Raw genomic sequence first — 18,879 nt, 5'->3', positions numbered from 1 at the left:
TACCTCTGTTGCGTGTTTGGTTTCTGTCCTTGCAGGTGGTGGTTGACGATGGCAGACTACGGGCGATGAGACCACTGGCGAGGTGGAGGCGGCCGCGCGCAGGCTAGGGTTAGGGTTTTTGTTTCTGAAAACATGTTTTGGCTATTAGGCTTGTAACTTTGGGTTAGAGTTTTTCTTATTTGGGGCATATTGTAAATGGACTGTTATTTTTTATTGGACTTTAATATTTTATTTTATTTATTATTATTTTATTTTGGGCAAAATAAAATTGACCCATTACAACAGAGAATAAGAAAAGAGAGAATAACACAATCACATACATTTATTGACGCCTAAATGAAATAAAAGAAGATTCATAAAATAGGAAATTAAATCCCCACCACTGGCATTATGCTAAAAAGCTACTGAGCATCAGGATACGCCTCTATGATGGAAACCAATGCAGGGATGTTAATGATTTTGTAGTGAGAAAAACCTCCGCCTTCCAAGATTTTCTTCCATTCCGCCTCTGTTCTCTCCTTACCATTGGTATGTGCAAACATTACGAGGTCCATCACAAATCCAATATCATCAAACACTCCACTTCCATCTTCTTTCAAAATTATTTCAACAATTATCACTTTTCCATTCTCTCTTGGTATTGCTTTCTTACAATTCCTTAATATTTTTATGCATTCCTCGTCAGTCCAATCATGCAATATCCACTGCAAATAAAAAACATACAAAAAATTAATATCTAGTTATTTTCTTATAATTAATATTACTTAAAATATGTTGTTAACCATTCTAAATAGTGCTGAAGCTTAATTAAAATTCCATGGCATGATATTAATCTTCTACTACTATTAAGTTGATTCTGGTAACTAACAAAATATATGATTTGCAACCTAAAAGTAATTATATTAAAAATCACCTAGAAAAAAAAAACCCTTATGGATATAGCATTATATTTTTCCCTTTTTTATGGAACTTTCCTCACCTTGTGGCCTCCTGTCATGTCTGGTTTCTTTTTTTTTATTAAACAAAATTATTTTCTTTATTTAAATCTTTCAAGTAATCGAAATTTGTCCCTATGAATTTATAATCTCTCATTGTTTAAACAAAATTCATTGGTTTAAACATCAGTTTGAACCAAACATATCTATATCTATACTACATTCAACCTTCTCTATAACAACCCTGTTTTTCCGTCAAGGTTTTGTTTGTTATAAAGAGGTGGTTGTTATATACTTATAATATATTGTTATAAAAAGATAATTGTTGTAAACCTACAATAGAATTCATATAATGAATTTCTATCAAATAAAAAAGTGAGAATTATATTTAAAAGGAAAGTGAGGATCAAATCAACAAAAATTAAAAGATGTATAGCAAATGCATGCATTATTATTTTATGCATCTTTTATTTTATATTCTTCCACATGATTAATTATGAAGTTCATCAATCAACAAGTTCAATTAATTAATATAAGCTATCAATTTAAATTAATTAATTTATCATGAGTTATTAAATTCACCTAATTGATTTATAAGTTTATGATGTTCCAAATTAATATTAGAATATTTAATTAATTAGGAAACTTAATAGTTTATTGAATTCATATATTTAATTCCACTCATTAAATATTATTTTATTTAATAAAATATGATTAATAAATTTTTCATCCGAAATTTAAACATTTTATTAAAATAATAATTTAGTTAAGATCTTTTGTATTCAATGAATTATAATCAATAAGCTTATTTATATGAAATAGTTATAATTTTACTTAAAATTTTAAGTAATATGTTGTTATAAAAATTAATTTAATAAAAATGCTCTTCTAGCTGTGATTGTTGTTGTTATAGAAATTATCGATTTTGATGGAAACTTGAACATTATAGTAAAATGTTGTTATAGCGGTCAACTGCATTCCACCAATAACATTTTTTCTTTCAATTTATATACTATTTTAGACATTATTTTATTTTAAAATTTTGTAATTTAGAGAGATGAAGTGTCATGTAATTTAAAATTCATATTCAATCCGACATTTCTATTAATTTTTTATTTAAAAAATGTATTTAAATCAAGACATCGGTGATGGTAACTCACTACTAGTTTTGGAATTTATTTTTAGTTGCTTAGGAAAAATATTAAAATGTTATTTTATTATTTAATTACAAATTATATATTTTTAATATTCCTTAAAATAATTATATTTTATTAATTAATTATTTCAATTTTATATTATTTATTTAAAGTTGTCGATTTGCATGTTTATTTGTATTTTAAAAATAAATAATATTTAATATACCGTTAATGCATGAGTCTCATGCATCATCAATAAATAATATGATATTTTATCATTAAATAAAATAAAAATAATAGAAAGAACTATAAATAATAATTTTATTTAAATATAATTAATATTACTTAATTATAATTATTATAAATAAATGCTAATAACAATTGAGTTCTGAGCTTAGGATTTTAACATTTATTTATAATTATTTACTTTTAATTATATTTAAATAAAATTATTAATATTTATTTATAGACCTTTTATTATTTTTATTTTATTTAATAATGATATGTTGTATTATTAATAAAATTCATATACTCACAATACATCAAATATTCTCCCATTTAAAAAATTAATTCAAATATTGACTCACAATTATTTAAAATTTAAGCTTGATCCTATACAATTTTTATAAATTTTATTTTTCAAAATTCTTTAAAAAAGCGGGCCCTATCTCAAGCTTTTTTTCATAGCTAAATGACATACAATAACTTATGCGAATATGACATCTTAGTCATATTTTAAATTAATTATAGAACATTCTGGTTATTATCAATGCATGAGGACGTAGGTTTAAGTAAGTTGAAGCGCATTATTCTCTTATTTATGGGTGGGGAGGGGTTGTAGGTAATTCTAAGCATTATATCAACAAGAGCAGATATAATCAGAACCTACAATGAGATTATTCAAAAAAAATGCAGACGATTTTAATTATCTTCACCTTATAAGATTAACAAATCATTTCAATTATTATAAAAATCTTTTACTGTTTTATGGTCTAAGTTTAATTTTATTTGTGTTGAGGGTAATGTTCATGTAAAGCCTTTTTTAAAGGTACAAAGTTAAAAATTATGTAGTCTATTATACAAAAATCTCTATGGCATTTTTACTAGAATTGGACTACTTTGATTTTTATACCTTGAGTTGTGTATTTTCACTCTCACAATTACAAGAGATAAAAACAATAATCGTGTTTCTGCAGTTACAATTTTTGTAAAAATTTTCTTGATGCTATTCTCCATGAAAAACAAATTTAAATTCATGATTTAAGTAAGTACCTTCATAATGATTGCATCGGTATTTGGAATGGCATGAAACATGTCACCACCAATATGGGAGACCCCATTGTATGCCGGTGCCGTAGAGACAACATGCGGCAAATCAAAGTTAACACCTTTAATGTGTGGATATACTTTGACGATCTCTGATATTAAGCCTCCGTCCCACCTCCTACATCAACCAACGATCCAATGGAGTTGAACCCTTGTTTGTAACCTGACAGGATTGCACTGGTAATGAACTTGGATGTACAAGCCAGGCCATCATTAAAAAGCTTGTTGAAATCAGGATTCCTCGATGCTAAATCCCATGTCTCACACCCATGAGCTTTCTTGAAGGCAATGCCACCTTCTCTCACGCACTGACTGAAGTAGTGCCAAGGAGCCATTTGCCATGGATGGTTCTCCATTAGTACCATGGGCACCAGGGTTTGCTCCGAGTCATATAGAAGCCATCTCGATGAGTGAGTTAAGTCGTACAAGGGATCTCCACCGTCTGAAGGAGGGTGGATAGTGAAAATCTTTTTGCGAACAAGCAATCTCATTATGCGAGCAAGGGCGGTGATATTTGGCGAAGTAAAGCTGTCATTAATGCATGAGGCTATTTGCGACAAAGTGGCGGGGCCACCATTAGAGTGTATTATGTCAGCTATGCGGAGCTCCACGGCAGACTTAAGCGCCATGGAATCTGCGAAGCTGTACAGGTAACGCCATATCTCTGCTTGCCCTTGTAGCATTGCTTCATCTAATTCTATTCTTTCCATTGCATTCGGCCTTTCTCCTAGTTTTCGTGAGATCTCATTTTTCCTAATAATCAATAAGTAATTTATAATAAGGCGGAGAGGAAGAAAATTGGAGGATTTTTTTATTCAAATATTTCTAGAATAAGATAAAAATTTCAGTTTTTTAATCAAAGTCCCTATAAGAACAAACATGGATCAATATCAATGACGTCGTCTGACAGAAATTATTGATAGTCCAAACATAAAAGTCCAAACATAAAACATAAGAAGACGACTTGTTTAGGGAGAAAAAGAAAATTTTGAGAGTGACCTCCCAATTTTATATATAAAACTTATATAAAATTCTTTGTCGACTTTATTCTATATCACTTATTTCTAAGAAAGATGAGTTGGAGAAAGATCAAAGATGATCTCATGGTTGAATTCAATTTTGTTTTTAAACTCATTTTATTAGAATTGTTTTATTTTAAGTAATTAATTTTCTATCCCATGTGTTTTATAAAATTATTTTATTTAAATAACTACATATTAATTAAAATTATTAATGAAATAATTTTAAAAGATATAAACAACTTAAAATATATATTTAAGTTTTTAAAAGATAATATATTTGTAATATTATGCATATGATTTCTAATTTAATTATAGAAAATTCAAAGATAAAATTATTATAATATATAAAATTGATGATTCAAAAAGTAAAAATATATATTATATAGATAATTTTAATTTAATTGCCAATAATCTTTTAGCTTAATGACAAGAGTATTATGTTTTAAGTATGAGAGCTTGGGTTCAATTCTAAGGAACCTCATTCCTTTTCGTAATTATAAAAAATATTTTTTTAATTTCAATTTTAGGAATAAACTTTTAAATATTTTTATTGATTTTTTAATTTTAGAAATAAAGATCTATATAATTATAGAAATAATATGTTTCTTGTTATAAAATAAAGAGAGATGGAGAGAATAAAGAACAAAGAAAATATGAAAGCAATGAAAATGAACTTTATTGATCAAAATGGATGATTACAATGCTTCATTAGAGTCTTTATTTATAGGTATAAGAAGTATAAAAGAAATAGATATCTAATTCTAATAACTATTAGAATTTAAAGTATATCAAAACTTTATCTTTATAATGATGGACATCCACTTAATATGATATTCATAACACTCCCCATTGGATGTCCATTGGTAGATAATTTGCCTTGTTAAAACTTTATTAGGAAAAACCTTGTGGGATAAAAAACCTAATGAAGGAAAAAGAGTACACAATCTTCTATTACAAGCTGCCTCGTTAAAAACCTTTACTAGGAAAACTCAATGGGACAAAACCTTAATTAAAAGAAAAGAGTAGAACTTATTTTTAAACACCGCCTGATGGCAGCATTACATTACATCTTTGAGTCGACGCATTCCAATCTTGTGTAGTAGTCTTTCAAATGTTGAAGTTGGCAATGCCTTAGTAAAAAGATCTGCTCAATTCTCACTAGAACGAATTTGTTGAACATTTATATCACCTCTTTTCTCAAGATCATGGGTGAAGAAAAATTTTGGTGAAATATGTTTCGTTCTGTCACCTTTGACATAGCCACCCTTCAATTGAGCTATACACGCTGCATTATCTTCGTATAAGATAGTTGGCATCTTTTCCTGTAAAGGCAAATTACATACCTTCTGGATACGTTGGGTTAATAACTTTAGCCAAACAGACTCTCAACTTGCCTCATGCATTGCAATTATTTCTGCATGATTTGAAGAACCAGCTGTTGACACCATTTTTTGATGAAACGGGGTCGACTTGGATTTTGAAAATGAAAATGAAAACGGGAGTCGCCACCAATCCTTTTTGATAAGGTGTGATCGGATCACCTTGAAAAGTAGTTGTTTTTAATAAACGATTTGATTTTATTAAAACAACGATTTTGGTCCACAAAATTCAGAAAACGGGTTCGGGAGTCGGTTACGTACGAGGAAGGATTAGCACCCTCATAACACCCAAAAATTGGTACCTAGTTGATTAGCTAATGTCTTGATGTCGAGAATTGAAAACTTTGAATAATTAAAAATACGATTGTTGACACCATTTTTTGATAAAAACGGGGTCGACTTGGGTTGTTAAAAAAATGAAATCGAATGTGGGAGTCGCCACCAATCATTTTTGATGAGGTGTGATTGGATCACCTGAAAAGTGGTTGTTTTAATAAACGATTTGATTTTATTAAAACAACGATTTTTGGTCCACGAAATTTAGAAAAACAGGTTCGGGAGTCGGTTACATACGAGGAAGGATTAGCACCCTCGTAACGCCCAAATTTGGTACCTAGTCGATTAATTAATGTCTTAGTGTCGAAAGATTGAAAACTTTGAAGAGATTTAAAATACGATCTTTTATCGAAATACAAAAACTATTTGAAAAGAAAAAAGGGCATATTCACGTTGATCGAGAAAAAAGAATCACATCCCGTAAGTTAGGACACAATGTCTTGAATTCTCGATGCGCGAATGAATGCTGAAATTTATTTATTTTTTAAAGATATTTGGTTATCTAGGGTTTAGGAAAGAGATCATGTCCCATGAGTTAGAACACGATCTTTCTTTAATTCCTAAGTGCATTTAAAAACTTTGTTTGAAATGATTCGCGTATTTAGATTTATCGAGAAAATCGAAACCCCGTAAGTTAGGGTACGATTCTTCGAATATCGAAATACGAAAAAAACAGGTTTTGATATATTGAATAAAGTAAGATGAAAAAAATGCGAAAACAAATTACATTGGATACGCATGCGAAACAATAATATATACGATAATGTAACGTATCTGAAAAGTAATAAAACAAGAAAAAAGCGAATTAATAACATGTCGAATAACGAATATATAAGCAGATAAGAAAGAAACATTTAATATAATGACAATATGAATGAATAGATAAATAAGTGAAAGTAATAAAATACAAAAAGATATATGTATACGTATATATATGTATATATAAAGGTATAAATATATGTATATGAAAATTAAAAGGTGTATAAAAGATATATATAAGACATGATATATATGTATATAAAGGTATATAAATAATATAAGGTATAAAATGCAATATATTAGAAAGGTACATAAATCCGTAAATATGTACATAAGTAATAAAAGGATAAATTTATATTTGTATATATATTAAGAAAATATAGACATGTGCATAAATAAATAGGCATGTATATACATAGATTAAAGAGCATAAAAAGTATAGAATTACGTATATGTATGAAAATTAAGAATATGTATATAAATATGTGTATATAAGGTATAGAAAACATATATAAAAATACATATAAGGAAGTATAGATATATAAGGAAATATAAACATATGTACATGATTAGGAGTAATGATATATATATAAATAATTATAATAGTAATATAATAAGACAATTTTATTTAAAATTTAAATAAGTAAATATAAATAAAATTATAATATAAAACTAATGGTAAGATATAATAACGTAATAGCAATATATATATATACCTATAAAATAAGTATAATAATAACTGGATTAGTTAATAAAATAACAGAAATAACAAAAAATGGACCAATTTGGAATAAAAATAAAATTTAAAGGTTAAAATTATATTAAAATGCACAAAGGAGGACCAAAACGGAAGGGCGCGAAAGGGCGAAGGACTAAAGAGGAGAATAACCCCTCGCTTATAAAACGACATCATCCCACAAGGATCAAGTTGAAGTCGAAAATAAATTAAAGGGTAAAATTTTAAAAATAAAAGAAATTTGATCGCGAAACGCTAGAACATGGAGGGGCCAGAATCGTAATTTCCCCTTTTGACAAAACACGCGGATTCTCCCTTGCGGGTCGGGTCGACACTTGGATCCTGGGGGCGAAAACGGCGTCGTTTTGCTCGGCTATTTAAGCCAAGAATTTCTCAAAAAAATCATTTCTTTCTCATTTTCAGAAAAAAAAGGGCTCTTTTCTCTAGGGGTGCGAGGGCAGGGGCGGCGTCCGCCGGTCGCCATTGCCGGTCGCCGATCTTGGCACTGGCCGTGTCATGTGCCAAAGGTCTAAAAAGAATTCCTCTTTTCACGCGATCTAATAAGCAGGTATCCTCGTCTTCTTTTTTACTCTATTTTTTTATATGTATAGATGTATGTGTATTATATAAATAAATACTTGTCTGTTTGTGGATGGTTTCGAAAAAAAAAAAATTAAAGAGAGAAACCTTGGCTTTTCCTTTCTGCTTGTGTTTCTTTTCTTGCTTGAATCTGTTTTGTTTTTGTATTTCTCAGTAACGTTTTTTTACAAAAAATGGAGAAGAACCCCAAAATCACAGCAGGGTTCGTGTAACACCCCTAACCCTAAACCATCGCCGAAACAGGGTTACGAGGCATTACCGGACATATCAAGATAGTTACAATAATTCTTAAATAAATAACAAACATATTAAGATAAAATCATAAAATCATATAATATTTTATCTAATTGACTTCATTCATTTTTAATTATTTTTTTTATTTTTATAAAAATTTAAAGACTTACGCTTATTTTTATATAAAACCCCCTGCAATTAAAAATCAAATCATTTTCAAATATAATCAATCAACCAATTCATGTCACATTCTCATTTTCTATTCTAATACCTTCTAATCAACTCAATCAACAATGTACTAATTAAATAAAAATAGATAAACTTCTTTCATTATAATTCATAAACTTGTAATACTAACATTTCTAACCATTTATATTAAAACATAATAACATTTATACACACCCTATGTACATGCCACATTACCAAAAGAAAATATACATCACCAAAGTTATGCTGAAGTCGGGATTGATTTGGATGCTAAACCGGAATTCTTTACTTCTATCAACTGCTTGACGAAACAACTGACATTGAGTATTTCATACTCAGTGGTATTACCATAATTCAAATTATAACAATAATAAACATATAAGGTGTAATACCCAATTTTAGCCCGGGCCTAAATAAACAAAGGTGCCCAGTCCATTTAAAAACTTAATTTACGTGGCCCAATTACAAATGTTACAAGCCCAAATTGCAACCCAAGTCATTAGCCTAAAACCAAATTTAACCTAGCCCAATAAACCCATCAAGGAACCCTCTTCGTATCAGTGCTGCAGCAGCAAGTAGCCTTCCCAGTGCCGCACACGTTCTTCCTCCAGCAGTTATCGCCTCTGTCACATCACGTTGCCCTCACACAACCCACGTTCTCCAACGCCCACGCCTGCAACAAATCACGACCAAGAATAGAGATAATGGAAGAAAATATAAGGGAAAAAAATGTAAAAAAGAGAAAGTAGTTTTTGGGAGTTTTTGATTCTCTTATTTCGGCTATTAAAGCCAAATAGAAATATGTAACAGGGGTTAGCAAAATAGTGTATTGAAATATTAAAAAAATACGAGTAAAGAGTCGGAAAAAACATTTTTGAAGGTGATAGATCTGGTTTCTTTTCCTCTGTTCTTTTTACTGTTCTTTTTGTTTGTTTTTTTCTTTTGCTTCTTAAAACAAAAATAAACGAAGAGGGAGAGAAAAGAGGCTTACCTGGTGTCGCCGGAGCGTCGTCGGAGGCCAAGGGACGGCCTAGCGGCGGTGGATCTTTGATGGCGGCGACGTGGGGGGTGCTAGGGTCGAAACCCTAGCAGAGCAAACCCCCCTTTTTTCTCTTCTTTTGTTTTAAAACAGAAAATGAAATTTTTTTTAAGGAAAATTTTAGTTTTAATATACTATCAAAATGGCGCCGTATTAGTGGCTCGTGCGACCTGACCCATAAACCCATTTGGATCCGCGCGTTTCCAGTGGAGGGGATATTTATCTCCTTGGTCCTTCCTATTTTACAATGTGTTTTAAATTAAATTTATTACTTATTTTAATTTTTACTGCACATTTTATTTTTTGTTTCAAATTGGTCCAATATTGCGTAATGCTTTGGGTGGTTTGGGTAAATTGTTTTTTGGTCCTTCCCCTGGTTGCGTATATTTAAATTACTCCCTTTCTTATTTTGCTTTCAAATTCAGCTCTCAAATTTTGTTTGTCTTTTTAATTTAGTCCTTAATTTGTTTTTTTATGTTGTTTATATTGTTTATTAGTGTAATTATTACTATATTATCATTATTGTATGTATATATGTGCGCGTATATATATATGTTAATATATATATATGTATATTTTCAATGTTTCAAATATATAGGCAGTACGTATATATGTTTTATTATCATATCATTTTATTTTATAGTTTATATGTGTTTTATATACATTCATATTTTTTATAATAATATTTATACTTTCAGGTTTTATAATTCATATGTTTATATATTTTTATAACGTGTACATATATTTTGCATTCTTTTCAAGGCTATTATAAATATTTTCCATGTTTTTATATTTACTAATACATTATACTTATATATATTTTTTAAAATATATTAATATATTTTATATGTTTTTTATCATTGTTTTATTTCTATGACTTACACATTTTTTTACATCCTTATACATGTTTGCTAAAATTGTTTGTATATCATACTTATGAATACCCATAATTTGAATTAAAATATTTGTTTTATATTGCATTAACATTTTAATATATTTTAAAAATATATTTTGATTTTGTCAAAACATTAAAATCATTTTTATGATTCAAAGGTTTTAAAAATAAAACGATATTCAAGGTTAGGGATTTTCGAGGAGAATTGAGCCCTAACGTATTGGGTTCCGATTTTCTTTATTGATTCCAAATAACCGAGAATATTTTTTATTTAAAATATATAAGTAAAAATCATTTTTGGGAACTTAATTTGTTATGTCCTAACGTATTGGGCATGACATAATTGCTTCCTCGAAATGAAAAATTTACTTATAAAGCAAAAGTGATATTCAAAATTCGGGGATTTTGAGAAATTGTACCCTAACGTATTGGGTCTCAATTTCTTCGTATGACTTGAATAATTGATTATCCTTTTCAGATTTCAACATTTGAGTTTAACAAAATCTTTTTAATTTTCGACACCAAGACATTAAATAATTAAATTCGGTACCGATTTTTGGGCGTTACGAGGGTGCTAACCCTTCCTCGTGCGTAACTGACTCCCGAACCTGTTTTCTCAAATTTCGTAGACCAAATTTGTTTTTAAGGTGAGCCGATCACACCTAAATCACGGATCGGTGGCGACTCCAGTTTTATTTTTAAAGTCGATAACTAAATTTTTGTTTTCAAAAAAATGGTTTCGACAGCTTGGCGACTCCGCTGGGGACCTCGAGAGTCGAGCCATAAATTGATTATTTGGTGTCTTTTTTGTCGAAAATTAAAGTTTTTTTTAAATCATAATTTCCCTTTGCATTCGTTGATTTTCATTGTTTGCTTGTTTGGCTTATGTCTGTTATCTTATTTGCATTTTGCATCTCATAATGTTAGTAATTTTTACCCCTTTAGGTGGGAGTGAGAAGCTAGTCCTTCGTGAGGTTTTCACCACCGTATAGGATAATGGATCACTTTCGGGATACATCCGTACCTATGCCTTCGTGAGACCTACATCTCCGCATAGTCATAGGGAAATGTATTCCCCTGAATCGAACTCGGTCTATATGAGGCTATAATGGGTGAGGATCGAGGAATCTGCTGGTTTGGGTACCCTTGTCCTAGACCATAGGAACTCACCCTAGGTAGAATTACTCTTAACCTTAGTAGATGCCTAATTAGGAGTTTTTTTTACTATTTCTTGGTTGTATTAATTTAATTGCTACTGACTTTTATATGTTTTACTCTGATTGTATGGCATTACCATCACATGGCATTTCATTTTAAAAGGCGTTGGTTCGTATACGATTGCTAGATAGAAAGCTTATCATGAGAAATGGGTTTCTTGATAGAGTGGAGGATAATACGGCTATTCGAACTTGGGCTGAAATCACACAGCGCGGAAAAGGTGATAGCTTGGCCGAGGGGTACATATCAGAATTATGGGACTTCACCCGTGTTAGTGCAATCCAGAACAACTTGCAGGAGTTGAAAGAGATTTGGGATCAGTGGAATAATGAGGTTAGACAGTTATTTTAGTCAAATTATGGGGATTTGCCTTATTTGCTTGATATGAAGGTGGATAAGCGTCTTTTTCGGGCCCTCGCACAATTTTGGAACCCCGCTTATAGTTGCTTCACGTTTGGGAGGATTGATTTGGTGCCTACAATAGAAGAGTACACAACTTTACTTCGATGTTCGAGGATTCAAGTGGACAAGGTTTACTCGAAAGCTGTAAATGCACCGACATTTTTGAAGAGGTTGGTGAGTATAACCGGGATGAGTGAGCAGTGGGTTACAGCTCGGATCAAGCAAAAGGGGGATAGCAAGTGCATTCCTTGGAAAAATTTGAAGGACCTCATTCTGGCGCACCCAGACACGAAAAAGAGGGTAGATATCTTTGCTTTAAGTATAAATGGTTTGGTAGTGTTCCCTAGGGCTTTGGGGCATGTTGATGAGGTGATCACTGACTTATTTGATCGGCTTGATAAGAGAGTTACACCAGTCTCGACAATTTTGGCAGAAATTTTCCGGTCATTGAATGCGTGTCGGCAAGCGGGAGAAGGTAGATTCATTGGATGTGCGCAGCTCTTACTTGCGTGGTTCCATAGTCACTTTTGGAAGGTCGATAAGGTTTTGTATCGGGTCTTCTCTGAAAATTATTAACCATTGAAAGAGGTAGTGGCTACACCGAGGAGGGATGACATCTCGGAAGAGAAATGGATGGCTATTTTTTAGAATTTACAGGAGGGGGATATCGAGTGGAGAGCTCTATGATTGCTTCCAGACGAAATCCTATATCGATGTGGGGATTTTGATTGGGTTCCTTTGATTGGGATTTGGGGAGCCTTTTGTTATGCACCATTGCTAGTGCTAAGGCAATACAGGTCAAGACAGTTCGTGCCTGTAACTCAAGGATTGGCCGAGTGTGAATTCTCGTATAGAGGTGATGGTTACAAAAGGAGAGTTTGTGAGATGGTCAGTGCATGGAATCAGACTCACCGAGTAAAGGGATTAGCTCTGGGCCCGATGATAACTCCCGAGTATAGTGAATGGTGGGCTAAGAGGATTAACGATAACATTCTTAGGTCGGGTTCAGAAAATAGTCAGTCGATAGAAGAACACTTGCGGGTTGTCCCTTCTGAGCTGGAAATCATAAAGCAAGACTTTGAAAGGAAAAATGCAGAACTGGAGAAGAAAATCGAATAGATGGAGGAAGAAAAGATGAAGTTGAGACTGGATGCGGATGTTCAGAAGCTCGAGGCTGATAAGCTAAGGAAGGGAAAGAATAAGGCTGAAGAAGAATTAGACAGCTTGAAGACGGATTATAAGAAGCTGCGTCTGTCGCTGAGAACTGCAGGGCTTGGAAAAACTTCAGAGTAGTGGCATGAAGAAATTCGAGAAGAAAGAAACAGGTCAGACCGGTGGGAAAGAAAATTCCAAGAGATTCAAGCACGAAATGAAGCATTAGAAAGGAGCTTGTCAGAGAGCCAAAAGGAAAAAGGAGAACTAAAGGACAGAGTAGTTAGTTAGAAGGGTCTCTCCGTCAACACAGAAGTCGAAATTCTGTAATAGAGCTGAAAGCAAGTCTGAGCAAGATCGAAGAAATGAAGGGTAAAATAGAAGAGTTGGAAGCAACATTACGAAGTTGTGAGGTTCGGATCGAGCATCTAGAGGCAAAGGAAGGTCGCCAGAATGAGCAACTTAATTATTTCCAAGATCAAGTCAGAAATAGGGATCGCGTTATGGGAGAAGCTGTGGTGCAGATTCGAGAAGTGGTAGATCACTTGCAAACTTTGGCAGTACAAGCCGACACGTTGAGCATAAAGTATGAGCTGGAGTCAGATCGAGGACAAGAGTTAGCTTCGTTGCCCATTCTATGTAAAGAAATTTATTTTCTAATAAAGTTTTTCTGAAAGTAATTGAAATTATCAAATGGTTCTGATTAAATCAAAATCATTCCTCAGTTAACCTAGAATCTAATCAGCCAACTCAGCACCATTACGGTACACGAGCGAAATTAAGAAGTATGGATCAAAGATTAGAAAAGCTTTAGCAATTCTAGAAAGAAATGCAGGATCAACTTCAGCAGCAAATGCAGGAGCAGTTCGAGAAGATTCAGCAGAAAATGATGGATAAAATGGCGGAGTCCCAAGGAAGCATGATGACCCAGTTAACTCAATTCTTGATTGGTGGAAAGGATAAAGGAAAGGGCCCTATGGCCAATGTTGAAGAGGAAGGTGATGACGGACTCCTATATCCTCCCGGCTTCACTCCTCCATGTGTGCTATCCCAAGCAGAAGTGTACCCGCGCAAATCTTCTGTTACGATTAGGCCTCAGCAATTTCAAGCCGATGCTTCAAGGTCGATGAATTTCTAGGTCGGATCAGGCTCTAGTCCTGAGAATAATCCTGCCAATCCTATTGTTCCTGATTTCGATGAAACAGTTGAAAAAGAGAAAACAAAAGAGGAATTACCAAAGCAATTGGAAGAAAGATGGAACTGGATTGAGGAGAAATTCAAAGCGATGGAAACTACTGAAAGATGCCATGGGATTAATGCTAAGGATTTAAGTTTGGTATCGGATTTAGTGCTCCCTTACAAGTTTAAAATGCCAGATTTCAAGAAGTATAATGGGACCACTTGCCCTGAAGCCCACATTACTATGTTTTATAGGCGAATGACTGGGTATGTCAATAATGACCAGTTATTGATACACTGTTTTCAGGATAGCCTCACGGGGGCAGCGTCTAAATGGTATAATCAATTAAGCCGTGCTAGGATCAGCTCCTGGAGGGATTTAGCATAGGCTTTTATGAAATAGTGCAGTCATGTGGCGGAAATGGTTCCTGATAGGATTACTTTGCAGAACATGGAGAAAAAGTCGGATGAAGGTTTTAGACAGTACGTTCAAAGGTGGAGGGAGTCGGCAGTGCAGGTCCAACCAACGCTCCTTGAAAGAGAAATGACGGTGCTCTTTGTAAATACGCTGAAGGCCCCCTTCATCACACACATGTTAGGTAGTGCCACGAAAAATTTTGCTGACATAGTCATGAGTGTTGAGATGATTGAAAGTGCTGTAACGAGCGGAAAGATTAATGTTGGAAAGAACAACAGAAGGCAAAACTCAAAGAAAAAAAGTAAGGTGAACAACGTGAATACATACAACAAGTCAATTACAGTGAATCCGCCCAGGAAGGTAGTGGCAGGTCAACAGGGTTCATCTAAGCAGGAATCTGGTGTGAGGCCAAATACTGAGAGCCCCAGTTCACACCTATCCCTATGCCATACAAAGAGTTGTATCAGAATTTATTTAACGCGTACGTTGTTGCCCCATTTTATTTGACTCCTTTACAGCCTCCATATCTTAAATGGTATGACGCGAATGCACAATGCGATTACCATGCAGGAGTTGCGGGGCACTCTATAGAGCATTGTACTGCTTTTAAAAAGCTTGTTGAGAAGCTCATTAAGATGGGCGTTGTCAAGGTAGATGATTCATCAGGTATAGAAAATCCATTACCCAATCATGCTGATGCTAGGGTAAACATGGTGGGTGAAGGTACGAGGAAGAAGGTTAAGGAGAATATTGCTGAGGTAAAGATCCCTTTGAAGAGGGTGTGGAAAGAAATGGTAGGAAGAGGGTTAATTGTTTTAGATTTAGTGGGGGTGGCAAGACCCAAAATTATTGTGAGTTCCATCATGGGATGAGACATGAAATTCAAAGATGTGAGAAGTTTAGAGCTCTGATCCAAAGCATGATGGATAATGGAGAAATAGAGTTTTTTGAAGAGGTAGAAGGAAAAGAAAGTATATGTGCATCGGAGTCAGAGACGAAGATTCCAAAGGTTAATCATCCTGTGATTATCATTTCGCGCCCTAAGGTTACTGAAGTTAGGGCACAGGTGACACCGAAGGTTGTTATTCAAAAGCCGACGAAGTTTTCGTATAAGGATAGCAGGAAGGTCCCCTGGAATTATGACTGCGAGGTAATAATTTTGGGGAAGGAAACTTCAATTAGTGTTGTGAAAGAAAACAAAAAGACAGGTTCTTATACGAATACTGAGGAGTACTGTAGTCGGATAAAGGCTCAAGCAGAATCGGTAGAGGGAAAGGTCATTGCAGCAGAGCAAAAGGAAGAGAAGAGGGTTGAATTAAGGTCATTGATTAATGAGCCAATAAAGGAGGAAGAAGTTATTGAAATCTTGAGATTTTTGAAGCACAGTGAGTATAGCGTGGTAGAGCAGCTGCATAAATAGCCAGCTCGTATATCTGTGTTGGCCTTGCTCATGAGTTCAGAAGTGCATCGAAATACGCTGATGAAGGCGTTAAATGAAGCATACGTGGCAAGTGATATTTCTGTCAACCAATTGCATCATTTGGTCAACAATATAAGCGCTGATAATTTTATCTTCTTTAACGATGAAGAAATACCATCTGGAGGTATGGGGTCCACTAAAGCTCTGCACATTACTGCTCGGTGTAAAGGAAGCATGGTCTCAGGGGTTTTAATTGATAATGGGTCTGCATTGAATGTACTGCCCTTATCTACTCTCAAAAGACTACCTGTGGATAGCTCACATATGAAAACGTGTCAAAATGTGGTGAGGGCATTCGATGGAACAGAAAAGAAAGTTCTGGGGAGCATTGAGATACCATTACTGATTGGACCAAATACTTATGAAGTAGATTTCATTGTAATGGATATCAAGCCTTCATATAACTATTTATTGGGGAGACCTTGGATACATTCGGCAGGGGCTGTGCCTTTTTCTCTACATCAGAAGTTAAAATTAGTGTCAGAAGGACGGTTAGTGACAATAAATGCCGAGGAAGGTATTATTGCATCAATAACCAGCAATACGCCATACGTGGAGACGGATGAGGAGGCGGTGGAATGTTCTTTCCAGACTTTAGAATTCGTAAATGCAACATTTATTGCTGAGGGGAATAGAATTCCAGTACCAAAGATATCCAGGACTACAAGAATGAGCCTTCAATTAATGGTGGGAAAAGGAGCTGTACCGGGAAAAGGATTGGGAAGATATTTACAAGGAGGAGTTGAAGCACCAGTGATGAAAGAAAAGTTTGATCGTTTTGGTCTGGGCGATAGACCAGATGTAAAACAAAGAAGAAATGAAATAGAGAAAAGACAGGAGAGAAGAAGGGCACACCTGAGTGGAAATGAAGTTAGGTGGGAGCCTATGGCTTTTCCTCACATATCCAAGACTTTCGTATCAGGAGGGTTTATTCATCCGAAACGAAAAGTACTTAAAGTGAAAGGTATTGAAGAATTGCTGGGAGATGTCCACATCAATGCCCTAGACCCAATTGAAAGAGAGACTTGGTTAGAGATTCGCCCTTACGAGCCTGGAAGTGATCTGAATAATTGGACTGCGGAAGAGATTCCTGTAGTTTTTAGAGCTTGTTCAGAGTAAATATGCAGAACATCCTTGTTGTTTTTGACTTAAAATATAATTTCTTTATGGATTATGCACATATTGAATATCATAGTTTCAATAAATACACTTTTTCGTATGCATTTTTGAGCCAGCATTCTTTTATTCTTTTTTCGAGTAATTATTCTTTTTCTACATCATTCTTTTATTCATTGCATAATCATATTTTGTTCATAAATTCATACGTTCTTTGTATATTCTTTGGCACCTATCATATCAATGATATGAATGATGCTGCTTCAGACTCAGAATCACCTTTTGAACAAGACATGTGTTTAGAGGGATCACAGGATTTTGAAGATGACGTAGACTGTGATGTATCTCCGGACTTATTGAGAATGGTAGAACAGGAAGATAATCAAATCTTACCTCAGAAAGAATCATTGGAGATTGTGAGTCTAGAGGAGGGAAAAGAGGTAAATATCGGAACTGACATTTCCGCCAAGACAAGGCAAGACCTCATTGAATTACTCCGTGGATTCAAGGATGTATTCGCATGATCATATCAAGATATGCCTGTGTTAAGCACTGATATTGTAGTGCACCGTCTTCCCATAAAAGAGGATTGCAAGCCAGTTTAGCAGAAGCTTAGAAGAATGAGGCCTGACATTGTGTTAAAGATAAAAGAAGAAGTCAAGAAGCAGTTTGATGCTGGGTTCTTGCAAGAAGTTAAGTATTCAGAATGGGTAGCTAATGTTGTCCCTGTCCCTAAGAAAGATGGGAAGGTGCGAATGTGTGTGGATTACAGGGATTTAAACAGGGCCAGTCCAAAAGATAATTTTTCGTTACCTCACATTGATACTTTGGTAGATAATACTGCAGGCTATTCATTGTTTTCTTTCATGGACGGTTTTTCTGGATATAATCAAATAAAGATGCATCCAGAAGACATGAGAAAGACCACATTTATCACTTTATGGGGAACGTTCTGTTATAAAGTGATGCCCTTTGGATTAAAGAATGCGGGGGCGACTTATCAAAGAGCTATGGTAACTTTGTTTCATGACATGATGCATAAGGAGATTGAGGTTTATGTTGACGATATGATTCCGAAATCCAGAACGGAAGAGGAGCATGTTCAAGTTCTGCGGAAATTATTTTTGAGACTAAGAAATTTCCAGCTCAAGCTTAATCCAACAAAGTGCACCTTTGGGGCTAGATCGGGGAAGTTGTTGGGGTTCATAGGCAGTGGGAAAGGAATTAAATTTGATCCAGACAAAGTCAGGGCAATACGAGATTTGTCTCCACCACACACACAGAAGGAAGTACGGGGTTTTTTGGGAAGA

General features: G+C 33.9%; 2 protein-coding genes across 2 annotated transcripts; one reads left to right on the top strand and one right to left on the bottom strand.

Moving 5' to 3' along the window:
* Positions 1 to 203: 203 nt before the first annotated feature.
* LOC105794889 (xanthohumol 4-O-methyltransferase) lies at positions 204 to 4,155 on the bottom strand. Its single transcript, XM_012624271.2, is given in 3 exon segments — positions 204 to 704; positions 3,344 to 3,498; positions 3,501 to 4,155. Coding segments are annotated over 3 exon segments (1,065 nt in total). The 5' UTR covers positions 4,108 to 4,155; the 3' UTR covers positions 204 to 401.
* Positions 4,156 to 14,205: 10,050 nt separating this feature from the next.
* On the top strand, positions 14,206 to 16,393 carry LOC128039991 (uncharacterized). Its single transcript, XM_052628949.1, has 5 exons — positions 14,206 to 14,418; positions 14,515 to 14,822; positions 14,964 to 15,375; positions 15,492 to 15,778; positions 15,862 to 16,393. Exons 1-5 carry the CDS (start codon positions 14,206 to 14,208, stop codon positions 16,391 to 16,393), a joined length of 1,752 nt encoding a protein of 583 aa, XP_052484909.1.
* Positions 16,394 to 18,879: the final 2,486 nt, after the last annotated feature.

This window comes from Gossypium raimondii, chromosome 3, assembly GCF_025698545.1.
Source record: "Gossypium raimondii isolate GPD5lz chromosome 3, ASM2569854v1, whole genome shotgun sequence".
In the NCBI taxonomy this organism is placed as follows: domain Eukaryota; kingdom Viridiplantae; phylum Streptophyta; class Magnoliopsida; order Malvales; family Malvaceae; genus Gossypium; species Gossypium raimondii.
The sequence above is the reverse complement of the archived record's forward strand: the minus strand, read 5'-3'. Positions and strand labels throughout refer to the sequence as shown.